This window comes from Somniosus microcephalus, chromosome 1 (assembly GCF_052327205.1).
Source record: "Somniosus microcephalus isolate GS21.2 chromosome 1, FLI_Smic_1.0, whole genome shotgun sequence".
Taxonomy (NCBI): domain Eukaryota; kingdom Metazoa; phylum Chordata; class Chondrichthyes; order Squaliformes; family Somniosidae; genus Somniosus; species Somniosus microcephalus.
Window position 1 is genome coordinate 4,798,752 of NC_140987.1, and position 14,577 is coordinate 4,813,328.

General features: G+C 48.8%; 1 protein-coding gene across 1 annotated transcript in view; it reads right to left on the bottom strand.

The window, feature by feature from the left end:
* Window positions 1–2,881: 2,881 nt before the first annotated feature.
* LOC147123899 (interleukin-7 receptor subunit alpha-like) overlaps window positions 2,882–14,577 on the bottom strand; it is a 95,747-nt gene continuing 84,051 nt past the window's right edge. The window contains exons 4-6 of the mRNA XM_086002576.1: window positions 10,400–10,554; window positions 10,069–10,246; window positions 2,882–3,243 (exon numbers count right to left, since the gene is read on the bottom strand). Of these exons, the coding sequence (XP_085858702.1) occupies window positions 2,882–3,243; window positions 10,069–10,246; window positions 10,400–10,554 (695 nt within the window). The remainder of the gene's footprint in view (window positions 3,244–10,068; window positions 10,247–10,399; window positions 10,555–14,577) is intronic.

The following is a 14,577-nucleotide window of genomic DNA, read 5'->3' on the forward strand; positions in this document are numbered from 1 at the left end:
ATTTCAGAAATCTGAATGACAACCAAAAACTCCCATTCCTACTGGGAGAGGAGAGAAGCTGTGTAACACCGGCGGCACACTATGTTACAGCTTGCCATGAACAGAGGGACAACCAGTAAACTAAGAAAAGAATATATATAAACAATGCAAATGTATATTTATACACTCAGGGATATACCTGTTTATACACTGTATGAATAGAACTGCGTTTATGTGCTAAACCATAAATGTATTTTGATGCTTTGGCAACATAAGATGCAACTTATCATGCCAATAAAGCGATTTGAATTGTGAATTGTGAATTGTGTGTGGGGGGAGAGTGTGTGGGGGGAGTGTGTGGGGGGGGGAGAGTGTGTGGGGGGGGAGAGTGTGTGGGGGGGGGAGTGTGTGTGGGGGAGAGTGTGTGGGGGGGGAGAATGTGGGGGGGGAGAGTGTGTTGGGGGGGAGAGTGTGTGGGGGGTAGTGTGTGGGGGGGTAGTGTGTGGGGGGGAGAGTGTGTGGGGGGGAGAGTGTGTGGGGGGGAGAGTGTGTTGGGGGGGAGAGTGTGTGGGGGGAGAGTGTGTGGGGGGAGAGTGTGTGGGGGGAGAGTGTGTGGGGGGGAGAGTGTTGGGGGGAGAGTGTGTGGGGGGGAGAGTGTGTGGGGGGGGAGAGTGTGTGGGGGGTAGTGTGTGGGGGGGAGAGTGTGTGGGGGGAGAGTGTGTGGGGGGAGAGTGTGTGGGGGGGAGAGTGTTGGGGGGGAGAGTGTGTGCGGGGGGAGAGTGTGTGGGGGGGAGAGTGTGTGGGGGGGAGAGTGTGTGGGGGGGGAGAGTGTGTGGGGGGGAGAGTGTGTGGGGGGGAGAGTGTGTGGGGGGGAGAGTGTGTGGGGGGGAGAGTGTGTGGGGGGGAGAGTGTGGGTGGGGGTGTGTGTGTGGGGGGGAGTGTGTTGGGGGGAGAGTGTGTGGGGGGGAGAGTGTGTGGGGGGGAGAGTGTGGGTGGGGGGGGTGTGGGGGGAGTGTGTGGGGGGGAGAGTGTGTGGGGGGAGAGTGTGGGTGGGGGGTGTGTGGGGGGAGTGTGTGGGGGGGAGAGTGTGTGGGTGTGTGTGTGGGGGGGGAGTGTGTGGGGGGGGAGAGTGTGTGGGGGGGAGAGTGTGGGTGGGGGGGGGTGTGTGGGGGAGAGTGTGTGGGGGGTTGGAGTTTGTGGGGTGGGTGTGTGGGGGGGGAGTGTTTGGGGAGGGAGAGTGTGTGGGGGGGAGAGTGTGGGTGGGGGAGGGGGGTGTAGGAGGGAGTGTGTGTGGGGGGAGAGTGTGTGGGGCGAGAGTGTGTGGGGGGAGAGTGTGTGGGGGGGAGAGTGTGGGTGGGGGGGGTGTGTGTGTTGGGGGGAGAGTGTGTGGGGGGGGAGAGTGTGTTGGGGGGGGAGAGTGTGGGGGGGAGAGTGTGGGGGGAGTGTGTCGGGGGGGAGTGTGTGGGGGGGGAGTGTGTGTGTAGTGGAGCAGTGTTGTCGGGAGGGGGTGTAGGGTTTGCGATGTGTCCTTTGCCACCACCACTTCCTTAGCTATCTACTCCCTCGGTGACATCATCTACAGAAATAGGGTCATGTACACTGACGATCCCGAGCTCCACCTCACCCCCACCCCCACCCCCACCAGAATCAGATCCTGCTAGAGCTTAGAAGAATGAGAGGGGATCTTATTGAAACTCATAAAATTCTAACAGGACTAGACAGACTAGATGCAGGAAGGATGTTCCCGATGGCGGGGGAGTCCAGAACCAGGGGTCACAGGCTAAGGATAAGGGGTAAGCCATTTAGGACAGAGATAAGGAGGAATTTCTTCACCCAGAGAGTGGGGAACCTGTGGAATTCTCTACCACAGAGGGCGGTGGAGGCCAATTCATTAAATATATTCAAGAAGGAGTTGGATATATTTCTTAAGGCTAAGGGGATCAGGGGATATGGGGAGAAAGCAGGGACAGGGTACTGAGATTGGATGACCAGCCATGATCGCATTGAATGGCGGAGCAGGCTCGAGGGGCCGAATGGCCTACTCCTGCTTCTATCTTCTATGTTTCTATGTTTCTATGAATTTGTCAAAATAAGATCATACGGCCAGTGAGTCCATGATAGGGGAGAGTGTACATGGGCTGTGGGAGGAGATTAAATGGGTGGGTAGAGTCCATGATAGGGGAGAGTGTACATGGGCTGTGGGAGGAGATTCAGTGGGTGGGTAGAGTCCATGATAGGGGAGACTGTACATGGGCTGTGGGAGGAGATTAAATGGGTGGGTAGAGTCCATGATAGGGGAGAGTGTACATGGGCTGTAGGAGGAGATTAAATGGGTGGGTAGAGTCCTTGATGGGGGAGAGTGTACATGGGCTGTGGGAGGAGATTAAATGAGTGGGTAGAGTCCATGATAGGGGAGAGTGTACATGGGCTGTAGGAGGAGATTAAATGGGTGGGTAGAGTCCATGATAGGGGAGAGTGTACATGGGCTGTGGGAGGAGATTAAATGGGTGGGTAGAGTCCATGATAGGGGAGAGTGTACATGGGCTGTGGGAGGAGATTAAATGGGTGGGTAGAGTCCCTGATAGGGGAGAGTGTACATGGGCTGTGGGAGGAGATTCAATGGGTGGGTAGAGTCCGTGATAGGGGAGAGTGTACATGGGCTGTGGGAGATTAAATGGGTGGGTATAGTCCATGATAGGGGAGAGTGTACATGGACTGTGGGAGGAGATTAAATGGGTGGGTAGAGTCCGTGATAGGGGAGAGTGTACATGGACTGTGGGAGGAGATTAAATGGGTGGGTAGAGTCCATGATAGTGGAGAGTGTACATGGGCTGTGGGAGGAGATTAAATGGGTGGGTAGAGTCCATGATAGGGGAGAGTGTACATGGGCTGTGGGAGGAGATTAAATGGGTGGGTAGAGTCCATGATAGGGGAGAGTGTACATGGGCTGTGGGAGGAGATTAAATGGGTGGGTAGAGTCCATGATAGGGGAGAGTGTACATGAGCTGTGGGAGGAGATTAAATGGGTGGGTAGAGTCCATGATAGGGGAGAGTGTACATGGGCTGTGGGAGGAGATTCAATGGGTGGGTAGAGTCCGTGATAGGGGAGAGTGTACATGGGCTGTGGGAGGATTGCGTGATACAAGCTATAATAGGTAATGGTGAGCTGGTTAATTGAGACTGACCTGTTCTCCCAGAGCAGTGCACCCAGGCCAATGAGGAAGAGAAAAATCAGGATCATGAAGGAGATGGTCACCTTGACACCTGTAACCAAAGCCCGAAAAATGATCAGGTATCAGATCTGTGAGGTTACAGTGTCCCTGTTTTTATAGCACAAACTGCACGTTTCGCTGTCCCTCACTGAGGTTGTGTGTGGAGTTAGCATGTAGTATGTTTGTACCCATGATCACTACACAGTGCATGCAATGTACAACAACAACAACTTGTATTTATATAGTGCCTTTAACGTAGTAAAATGTCCCAAGGCACGTCACAGAATGTTATAAGACAAAGAATTTGACACTGAGCCACATAAGGAGAAATTAGGGATGGTGACCAAAAGCTTAGTCAAAGAGGTAGGTTTTAAGGAGCATCTTAAAGGAAGAGAGAGGTAGAGAGGCGGAGAGGTTTAGGCAGGGAATTCCAGAGCTTAGGGCCTAGGCAACAGAAGGCACGGCCACCAATGGTTGAACGATTATAATCAGGGATGGTGAAGAGGGCAGAATTAGAGGAGCGCAGATATCTCGGGGGGTTGTGGGGCTGGAGGAGGTTACAGAGATAGGGAGGGGTGAGGCCATGGCGGGATTTGAAAACAAGGATGAGAATTTTGAAATTGAGGCGTACAGAGAAATACATATATTACAACACGCAAACAGGCCATTCGGCCGCACCAGTCCGTGTGGGTGTTTACCCTCCACACCAGCAAATAGTTCTAATCACATTTACCCGCCCTGTTCCCAAAACCCTTCCTCACTTTTCCTCCATCCCCCTCTCCAATCTAATCCTGAATATTGACACAGTTTCTGCCTCAACCACTGACCCTGGGAGTGAATCCCAGACCCACAACTCTCTGAAGAAGTCTGTCCTGCCCTCTGTTCTAAATCTCTCGCAATTAATCTTGTCTCTCCGGCCCCTCCTCCTGGGCCCCTCCACTACAGGAAACAGTCTGCCTCTCTGTATCCTGTCTCATCCTTTCATCATTTCAAACATTCCTATCGTTTAATCTCCTCCTTCAGCCCATGTGTGTGGGTGTATCCCACATTTTATGTACACCCCAGTGTGTATGTGTGTGTACCACTGTGTGTTATATCCCTATCGATGTGTACCCACCACGCATGAACCAAGTGCTGAAATAACAACAGAAACTGCTGGAAACACTCAGCAGGTCAGGCAGCACCGTGGAGAGAGAAACAGAGTTAACCTTTCAGGTCTGGGACCCTTCGTCAGAACTGGAAAAAGCTGGAGATGTAACAGATATTAAGCAGGCGCAGAGACAGGGGGAGGGGAGGAAGGAACTAAAGGGACAGTCTGTAATGGGATGGAAGGCAGGAGAGATTAAATGTTGCAAATGGGGATAGCAGAATCATCAACAGCTGCCGCCCGAAAAAATAGGGGCAGGGGTTATAGTCTGAAATTGTTGAACGTCATGTTGAGTCCAGAAGGCTGTAGAGTGCCTAATCGAAAGATAAGGGCCCAGAAATTCGGGTCGGGGGCTTCCCGCGGGTGCAAGCCCCCGACCTACACTTACATATCGCGCTGACATTTGAAGACTGGGCCTGCGTGGCCCGGTTCAGCTCCCGGCGCGCTGTGCGTGCGTGATCCAGCGGCGCACTTAGTGCGATGAGCCGGCTGGGATCACGTGAGCACTGGGCAACCAATGGGAGTTTACAAAAGTCCATTCATGAGTTAGACATAAGACCTGTCAAACTCATGAAAAGTCCAGGCGCCCAAAACACTACTTAAACTTTAAATAAAAGTTAAAAAAAATTCCAATAATTAAATTAACTATTAATAAGTTTAAAAAACTGTTTTAAACAATTATTCAAATTTCTGCCAACATTTTTTTTTCAAGAAATCAGGTCCAAAAATACACTTACCTTACTGTAAATTCTTAAAAAATATTAATGGCCCAGAAATTAGGTTCGGGGGCTTGCTGCACATGCAAGCCCCCGATGTGCACTCACCCTGCGCGCCGACATCTGAAGCTTGGGCCTGCTTGGAATTCCTGTCACTGGCCCGGTTCAGATGTCAGCGCGATGTGCTTACCTGATCCAGCGGCGTAGTTAGTGCGATGTGCCGGCTGGGATCAGGTGAGCACTGGGCAGCCAATCAGGGGAGGGGAAACTTCATTCATGAGTTTGATAGTAAGAACTGTCAAACTCATGAAAACTACGGGCGCCCAAAAGACTAGTTTAACTTTAAATAAAATTTTGAAAAACATCCCAATAATTAAATAAACTATAAATAACTTTAAAAATCTATTTTAAACAATTAATCAAATTTTTGAAAAAAATAATTTTTTTAAAAATCGGGTCTAAAACTACACTTACCTTACTGTAAAGTCCTTAAAAACAATAAAGCTGTGGAAAAAATGTTATAATTTTAAATAATAGACCACTTACCTTCAAGAATTAAGTCCTTACGTCTCCGAGGCCCTTACACACGCGCAAACCTGTGGAGAAAAAGGAATTTCAGCGCGCACGCGCAGACTCCTGCACGCACACGTTCATCCTCTGAACCCCTTGGTTCAGAAAACAGGAAATGCCGGTTTCCTGCGCATGCGCTGTGCATGCTGAAATCCGGCACTTCCAACGGGCCCATGCGTGAGTACATAGAAACATAGAAACATAGAAGATAGGAGCAGGAGTAGGCCATTCGGCCCCTCGAGCCTGCTCCGCCATTCAATGAGATCATGGCTGATCATCCAAATTCAGTACCCTGTCCCTGCCTTCTCCCCATATCCCTTGATCCCTTTAGCCTTAAGAAATATATCCAACTCCTTTTTGAATATATTTAATGAATTGGCCTCCACCGCCCTCTGTGGCAGAGAATTCCACAGGTTCACCACTCTCTGGGTGAAGAAATTCCTCCTCATTTCAGTCCTAAATGGCTTAGCCCTTATCCTTAGACTATGACCCCTGGTTCTGGACTCCCCGGCCATCAGAAACATCCTTCCTGCATCTAGTCTGTCCAGGCCTGACAGAATTTTATAGGTTTCGATGAGATCCCCTCTCAATCTTCTAAACTCCAGTGAGTATAAGCCCAATCGACACAATCTCTCCTCATATGTCATTCCTGCCATCCCGGGTACCAGCCTGGTGAATCTTCGCTGCACTCCTTCCATGGCAAGAACGTCCTTCCTCAGGTAAGGCGACCAAAACTGCACACAATATTCAAGGTGCGGTCTCACCAAGGCCCTGAACAAGTGTAGCAAGACATCCTTGTTCCTGTATTCGAACCCTCTTGCTACGAACGCCAACATACCATTTCCCTTCTTAACCGCCTGCTGCACCTGCATGCTTACCTTCAGCAACTGCTGCACAAGAACACCCAGGTCTCTTTGCACTTCCCCTTCTCCCAATCTATTGCCATTCAAATAATAATCTGCCTTCCTGTTTTTGCCACCAAAGTGGATAACCTCACATTTATCCACATTATAGTGCATTTGCCATGTTTCTGCCCAATCACTCAATCTGTCCAAATCGTACTGGAGTTTCTCGACATCCTCCTCACAGCTTACCCTCCCACCCAGCTTTGTGTCATCTGCAAATTTGGAGATATTACATCCAATTCCCTCGTCCAGATCATTAATATATATTGTGAACAGCTGGGGTCCTAGGACCGATCCTTGCGGTACCCCACTAGTCACTGCCTGCCACTCGGAAAATGACCCGTTTATTCCAACTCTTTGCTTTCTGTCCTCCAACCAGTTCTCTATCCAAGTCAATACCTTGCCCCCAATCCCATGTGCCTTAATTTTGCACGCTAATCTCTTATGTGGGACCTTATCGAAAGCCTTCTGAAAGTCCAAATACACTACATCCACTGGTTCTCCCTTATCTATTTTACCAGTTACATCCTCAAAAAATTCCAGTGGATTAGTCAAGCATGATTTACCTTTTGTAAATCCATGTTGACTTTGTCCGATCCTGTCACTGCTTACCAAGTGCTCTGCTATTACATCTTTTATAATAGATTCTAGCATTTTCCCCACTACCGATGTCAGGCTTACCGGTCTATAATTCCCCGCTTTTTCTCTACCACCTTTTTTGAATAGTGGGGTAACATTAGCTACCCTCCAATCCATGGGTACTGTTCCAGAGTCTATCGAGTTCTGGAAGATGACCAGCAATGCATCTACTATTTCTAGGGCCACTTCCTTAAGTACCCTGGGATATAGATTATCAGGCCCTGGGGATTTATTGGCCTTCAGTCCCATCAATTTTCCTAACACCATTTCCCTACAAATACTGATTTCTTTCAGTTCCACCCTTTCATCAGGCCCTATGTTCCCCGGCATCTCTGGGAGGTTATTTGTGTCCTCCTTTGTGAAGACAGAACCAAAGTATGAATTTAGTTGGTCTGCCATTTCTTTGTTTCCCATTATAAATTCCCCTGATTCTGACTGCAAGGGACCTACGCTTGACTTCACCAATCTTTTTCTCTTCACATATCTATAAAAGCTTTTACAGTCAGTTTTTATGTTCCCTGATAGCTTACTCTCATATTCTATTTTCCCTTTCTTAATTAATCCCTTTGTCCTCCTTTGTTGAATCCTAAACTGCTCCCAAGCCTCAGGATTATTGCTTTTTCTGGCCAATTTATATGTCGTCTCCTTGGCTCTTATGCTATCCCTAATTTCCCTTGTTAGCCACGGTTGAGTCACCTTTTTTGTTTTATTTTTATGCCAAACTGGGATGAACAAATTCTGTAGTTCATCCATTCGGTCTTTGAATGTTTGCCATTGCTTATCCACCGTCAACCCTTTGAGTGCCATTCCCCAATCAATCCTACCCAACTCGCTCCTCAGACCATCGTAGTTTCCTTTATATAAATTGAGGACCCTAGTCTCTGAGTCAACTACTTCATTCTCCATCTTAATGAAGAATTCGATCATATTATGATCGCTCCGACCCAAGGGGCCTCGTACAACAAGATTGCTAATTAATCCTTTCTCGTTACATAATACCCAGTCTAAGATGGCCTGATCTCTGGTTGGTTCCTCGACATATTGGTCCAGGAAACCACCCCGTAAACACTCCAGGAATTCCTCCTCCACAGTATTGTTACTAATTTGGTTAGCCCAACCTATATGTAGATTAAAGTCACCCATGATGATTGCTGTGCCCTTATTGCACGCTTCTTTAATTTCCCTTTTCATGCCATCCCCAACCTCCGCCTTACTGTTTGGAGGTCTATAAACCACTCCCACTAATGTTTTTTTCCCCTTAGTATTTCTCAATTCTACCCATACAGATTCCACATCATCAGAGCTAATATCCTTCATTACAATTGTATTAATCCCTTCTTTAACCAGTAATGCTACCCCACCTCCCTTTCCTTTTTGCCTATCTTTACTGAATATCGAATACCCCTGGATGTTGAGTTCCCAGTCTTGGCCATCCTTGAGCCACGTTTCCGTAATCCCAACCAAATCATATTCGTTTACCTCTATTTGCGCAGCCAATTCATCCACCTTATTACAAATGCTCCTCGCATGAAGACACAAAGCCTTCAGGCTTGTTTTTTTAACGCTCTTAGACCTATTAGAATTATTATTTACTGTGGCCACGTTTGATTTAAACCGTCCGTACTCACGCGTTGGGACCGGAATTACTGGGCCAAGGTGCTGTTCCTCGAGCTTACGTTGAGCTTCATTGGAACAGTGTAATAGGCCGAGGACAGTGAGGTCAGAGTGGGAATGGAGCGGTGAATTAAAGTGACAGGCGACCGGAAGCTCAGGGTCACCCTTACGGACTGAACGGAGGTGTTCCGCAAAGCGGTCACCCAATCTGCGTTTGGTCTCCCCAATGTAGAGGGGACCGCATCGTGAGCAGCGAATACAGTATACTAGATTGCAAGAAGTACAAGTAAATCGCTGTTTCACCGGGAAGGGGTGTTTGGGGCCCTGGACAGTGGGAAGGGAGGAGGTAAAAGGGCAGGTGTTGCATCTCCTGCGCTTGCACGGGAAGGTGCCGGGCGAAGGGGAAGGGGTGCTGGGGGTGATAGAGGAGTGGACCAGGGTGTCGTGGAGGGAGCGGTCCCTACGGAATGCTGAAAGGGGAGGGGAGGGGAAGGTGTGTTTGGTGGTGGGATCATGCTGGAGGTGGCGGAAATGGCGGAGGATGATCTGTTGAATGTGGAGGCTGGTGGGGTGAAAGGTGAGGACAAGGGGAACCCTGTCGTGGTTCCAGGAGGGAGGGGAAGGGGTGATGGCAGAAGTGCGGGAGATAGAACGGACACGGTCAATGGCCGTGTCAACCACAGTAGAGGGGAATCCTCGGTTGAGGAAAAAGGAAGACATGTCGGAAGCACTAGTATGGAAGGTGGCATCGTCAGGACAGAGGCGGTGGAGACGGAGAAACTGGGAGAATGGAATAGAGTCCTTACAGGAGGCGGGGTGGGAGGAAGTGCAGTCCAGGTAGCTGTGGGAGTCAGTGGGCTTATTGTGGATGTTTGTTGATGGCCTATCCCCAGAAATAGAGATGGAGAAGTCGAGGAAGGGAAGGGAAGAGTTGGAGATGGACCATGTGAAGGTGAGGGAAGGGCGGGAATTGGAAGCAAAGCGAATGAAATTTTCTAGTTCAGGGCGAGAGCAGGAGACGGCACCGATACAGTCATCAATGTACCGGGAAAAGAGGTGCCCCTATTTTTTCAGGTGGCAGCTGTTGATGATTCTGCCATCCCCATTTCCAGCATTTAACCACTCCTGCCGTCTGCCCTATCACAGACCTGAAACGTTAACTCTGTTCCTCTCTCCATGATGCTGCCTGACCTGCTGAGAGTTTCCAGCAGTTTCTGTTGTTATTTTAGATTTCCAGCATCCGCAGTATTTTGCTTTTGAATCAAGTGCTTGCTGGCTGGGTTTACCTGTACTGAATGCATACTCAGCTGGTGGAGTTTTAAAGTGCACAGTCTCACTCCACTCACTCCATATTCCCTTGAAATATTCTTGATCAGGGGCTGATCGAACCCGAATCGTGTACTGGGAGTTAGCGATCAGATTCTTCATCAATAGTCTCAGTGAGCAGGTAGTTACATTCAGGTGCTGCGGGTGCAGAAAAAGAGAAATGAAAAGTGTGCGAGTCGTCTGTAGTGATCACAAGTCCCACAGTTGCACAGTGTGAGCTGCCTGTTGGGATCACAGTTCACCTCCAAGCTACCTGCAGTGGAATGCTATGAGCCAGTCTGTCCCTCTTACCTCCCAGGCCCCGTGTGCACTCCGGTAGGACACCTGGTGAAGCAGGTTGTCTGTCAGCTGCGTGAACTTGATCTTCCGAGATTCCCATGAGAGTTGAATCTCCTTGGCTTCCATCAGTGTGGTGACAGTCAATTTGAAAGGGCTCCCTGGCTTCACTGCAAGGGAAAATTGGATACAAACATCACCTTGTCCGTGGTTTACAGCACACATTCACACACACAGCACAGGCCACACCTACAGGCTACTGCCAACTTGGGGCCGGGGGGGGGGGGCAAGGGTAGGGGGAACACAAGGAACTCCTGCTCTCCGAATCGGCCTGACACAGATGGCAGGGATGGAGCACTTGCGTACTTTGAGGCAGGTGGAGCGTGTGATGCCCGGGTGCAATCGGAGCCCAACATGTGATGTGGTCTCAACCTGTCTCTGCCTCCTCCTCAGGGACACATGTCACACAGCCCTGGTGCAGGGTGCGATGGTAAACAATACGGCCAGCTGTTCTTAACAAACCGCGAGGCAATGGCCCCTGGAGCCCCTGCAATGGCCACTATCCTGGAACAGGTCTTGGGGTGACAGGGCAGAGGTGGAACAGGTCTCGGGGTGACAGTGATTCGACTGCTCGTTTTGCACCCTGAACATCATTTCAATGGAAAAGAAAACATAGGAACAGGAGTAGGCCATTCAGCTGATCATCCAAATTCAGTACCCGGTCCCTGATTTCTCCCCATACCCCTGGATCCCTTTAACCTTAAGAAATATGTCCAACTCCTTCTTGAATATATTTAATGAATTGGCTTCTACTGCCTTCTGTGGTAGAGAATTCCACAGGTTCACCACTCTCTGGGTGAAGAAATTCCTCCTAATTTCTGTCCTAAATGGCCTACCCCTTATCCTTAGACTGTGACCCCTGGTTCTGGAACACAGGAACAGGAGGAGGCCATTCAGCCCCTCGAGCCTGTTACACATGAACAGGAGGAGGCCATTCAGCTCCTCGAACCTGTTACACAGGAACAGGAGGAGGCCATTCAGCCCCTCGAGCCTGTTACACATGAACAGGAGGAGGCCATTCAGCTCCTCGAACCTGTTACACATGAACAGGAGGAGGCCATTCAGCTCCTCGAACCTGTTACACAGGAACAGGAGGAGGCCATTCAGCTCCTCGAGCCTGTTACACAGGAACAGGAGGAGGCCATTCAGCTCCTCGAACCTGTTACACAGGAACAGGAGGAGGCCATTCAGCCCCTCGAGCCTGTTACACATGAACAGGAGGAGGCCATTCAGCTCCTCGAACCTGTTACACAGGAACAGGAGGAGGCCATTCAGCCCCTCGAGCCTGTTACACAGCAACAGGCGGAGGTGATAAGACATAAGAACATAAGACGTAGGAGCAGGAGTAGGTCATTTGGCCCCTCGAGCCTGCTCTGCCATTCAATAAGGTCATGGCTGATCTGATCTTAGCCTCAACTCCACTTCCCTGCCCACTCCCCATAACCCTCGACTCCCTTACCTTTCAAATATCTGTCTATCTCCACCTTAAATATACTCAGTGACCCAGCCTCCACAGCTCTCTGGGGAAGAGAATTCCAAAGATTCACGACCCTCTGAGAGAAGAAATTCCTCCTCATTTCTGATTTAAAATGGTGCCCCCTTATTCTGAAATTAGTGTCTTCTACCGTGAAGACCGATACAAAATATTTGTTCAAAGTCTCCGCCATTTCCCTGTTTCCCATTATTAATTCCCCAGACTCATCCTCTAGGGGACCAATGTTTACTTTAGCTACTCTCTTCCTTTTTATATACCTGTAGAAGCTCTTACTGTCTGTTTTTATATTTCTTGCTAACTTACTCTCATAAGCTATCTTCTCTCTCTTTATCATTTTTTTAGTCGTCCTTTGCTGGTTTTTAAAAATTTCCCAATCCCCTGGCCTTCCATTATTCTTCGCAACCTTGTATGTTTTGTTTTCAATTTGATCCCATCCTTTACTTCCTTAGTTAGCCACGGATGGTTCATCCTTCTCTAAGAGTCTTTCTTTCTCACTGGAATATATCTTTGCTGAGAGTTATGAAATATCTCCTTAAATGTTTGCCACTGCTTTTCCACAGTCTTACCCTGTAATATATTTTCCCAGTCCACTTTAACCAAGTCTGCCTTCATACCTTTGTAATTACCTTTGTTTAAGTTCAGGACACTAGTTTGAGACCTAGCTTTCTCACCCTCAAACTGAATTTGAAATTCTACCATACTATGATCACTCTTCCCAAGAGGACCCTTCACTTCGAGATCATTAATTAATCCAGCCTCGTTACACATTACCAGATCTAAAATAATCTTCTCCCTGGTTGGTTCCACAACATATTGTTCCAAGAAACCATCCCGTATACACTCTAAGAACTCTTCCTCAAGTCTACCTTTGCCAATTTGCTTTGTCCAATCAATATGAAGATTAAAATCTCCCATGATTATAGCCGTACCTTTCTTACAAGCCTCTATTAGTTCTTGATTTATTCTCTGTCCTACAGTGTGGCTACTGTTTGGGGGCCTGTAGACCACTGCCACCAGTGACTTCTTCCCCTTATTAATTCTTATCTCCACCCAAACTGATTCTACATCTTGATCTTCTAGGCCAATATCATTTCTCACTACTGCACTGATCTCATCCCTTATTAACAGAGCTACCCCACCTCCTTTTCCTTTCTGCCTATCCTTACGAAATGGCAAATACCCCTGAATATTCAGTTCCCAGCCTTGGTCACCTTGCAACCACATCTCCATAATGGCTATCAGATCATACCCATTTATTTCTATTTGTGCTGTTAACTCATCTATCTAGTTACGAATGCTGCGTGCGTTCAGATATAGAGCTTTTAATTTTGTCTTTTTACCATTTTTCCCTACTCTGACCCCTCTTTCTGATGCACTGTTATGTGTATACGCTCTGTCCCTTCCTGTCACACTCTGGTTATCATTACCCCTATCGCTACCCTGCACTTTTGCGTTTTCATTTTTCTTTGACTTTTTAAATTTCCGCTCAGCGTATCCGCCCCTCCCCCCCACTATTTAGTTTAAAGCCCTATCTACAGCCCTAGTTATTTGATTCGCCAGGACACTGGTCCCAGCCTGGTTCAAATGAAGCCCATCCTGACGGAACAGCTCCCTCTTATCCCAGTACTGGCGCCAGTGCCCCAGGAATCGAAACCCATTTCTCCCACGCCAATCTTTGAGCCACTCGTTCATCTCTCTGATCTTATTTACCCTATGCCAATTTGCATGTAGCTCAGGTAGTAATCTAGGGATTATTACCTTTGTGGTTCTGCTTTTTAATTTAGCCCCTAGCTGCTCATACTCCCTCAGCAGAACCTCTTTCTTTGTCCTACCTATGTCATTGGTACCTACATGGACCACGACAACTGGATCTTTTCCCTCCCACTCTAAGTTCTTCTCCAGCTCAGAGGAGATGTCCTTTACCCTGGCACCGGGCAGGCAACACAGCCTTCGGGATTCACACTCTCAGCTGCAGAGAACAGTGTCTATTCCCCCTAACTTTTTTTAAATTCGCTTATGGGAGCTGGGCGTTGCTGGCAAGGCCAGCATTTATTGCCCATCTCTAGATGCCCTTGAGAAGGTGGAGGTGAGCCGCCTTCTTGAACCGCTGCAGTCCGTGTGGTGAGGGTACTCCCACAGTACCGTTAGGGAGGGAGTTCCAGGATTTTGACCCAGCGACGATGAAGGTTCGCTGATATACTTCTAAGTCAGGATGGTGTGTAACTTGGAGGGGAACTTGGAGGTGGTGGTGTTCCCATGCGCCTGCTGCCCTTGTCCTTCTAGGTGGAAGAGGTCACGGGTTTGGGAGGTGCTGCTGAAGAAGCTTTGGCGAGTTGCTGCAGTGCATCTTGTAGATGGTACACACTGCAGCCACGGTGCGTCGGTGGTGGAGGGAGTGAATGTTTAAGGTGGTGGATGGGGTGCCAATCATGCGGGCTGCTTTGTCCTGGATGGTGTCGAGCTTCTTGAGTGTTGTTGGAGCTGCACTCATCCAGACAAGTGGAGAGTATTCCATCACACTCCTTACTTGTGCCTTGTAGATGGTGGAAAGACTTTGGGGAGTCATGAGGTGAGGCACTCGCTGCAGAATACCCAGCCTCTGACCTGCTCTTGTGGCCACAGTATTTATTTGCCACAC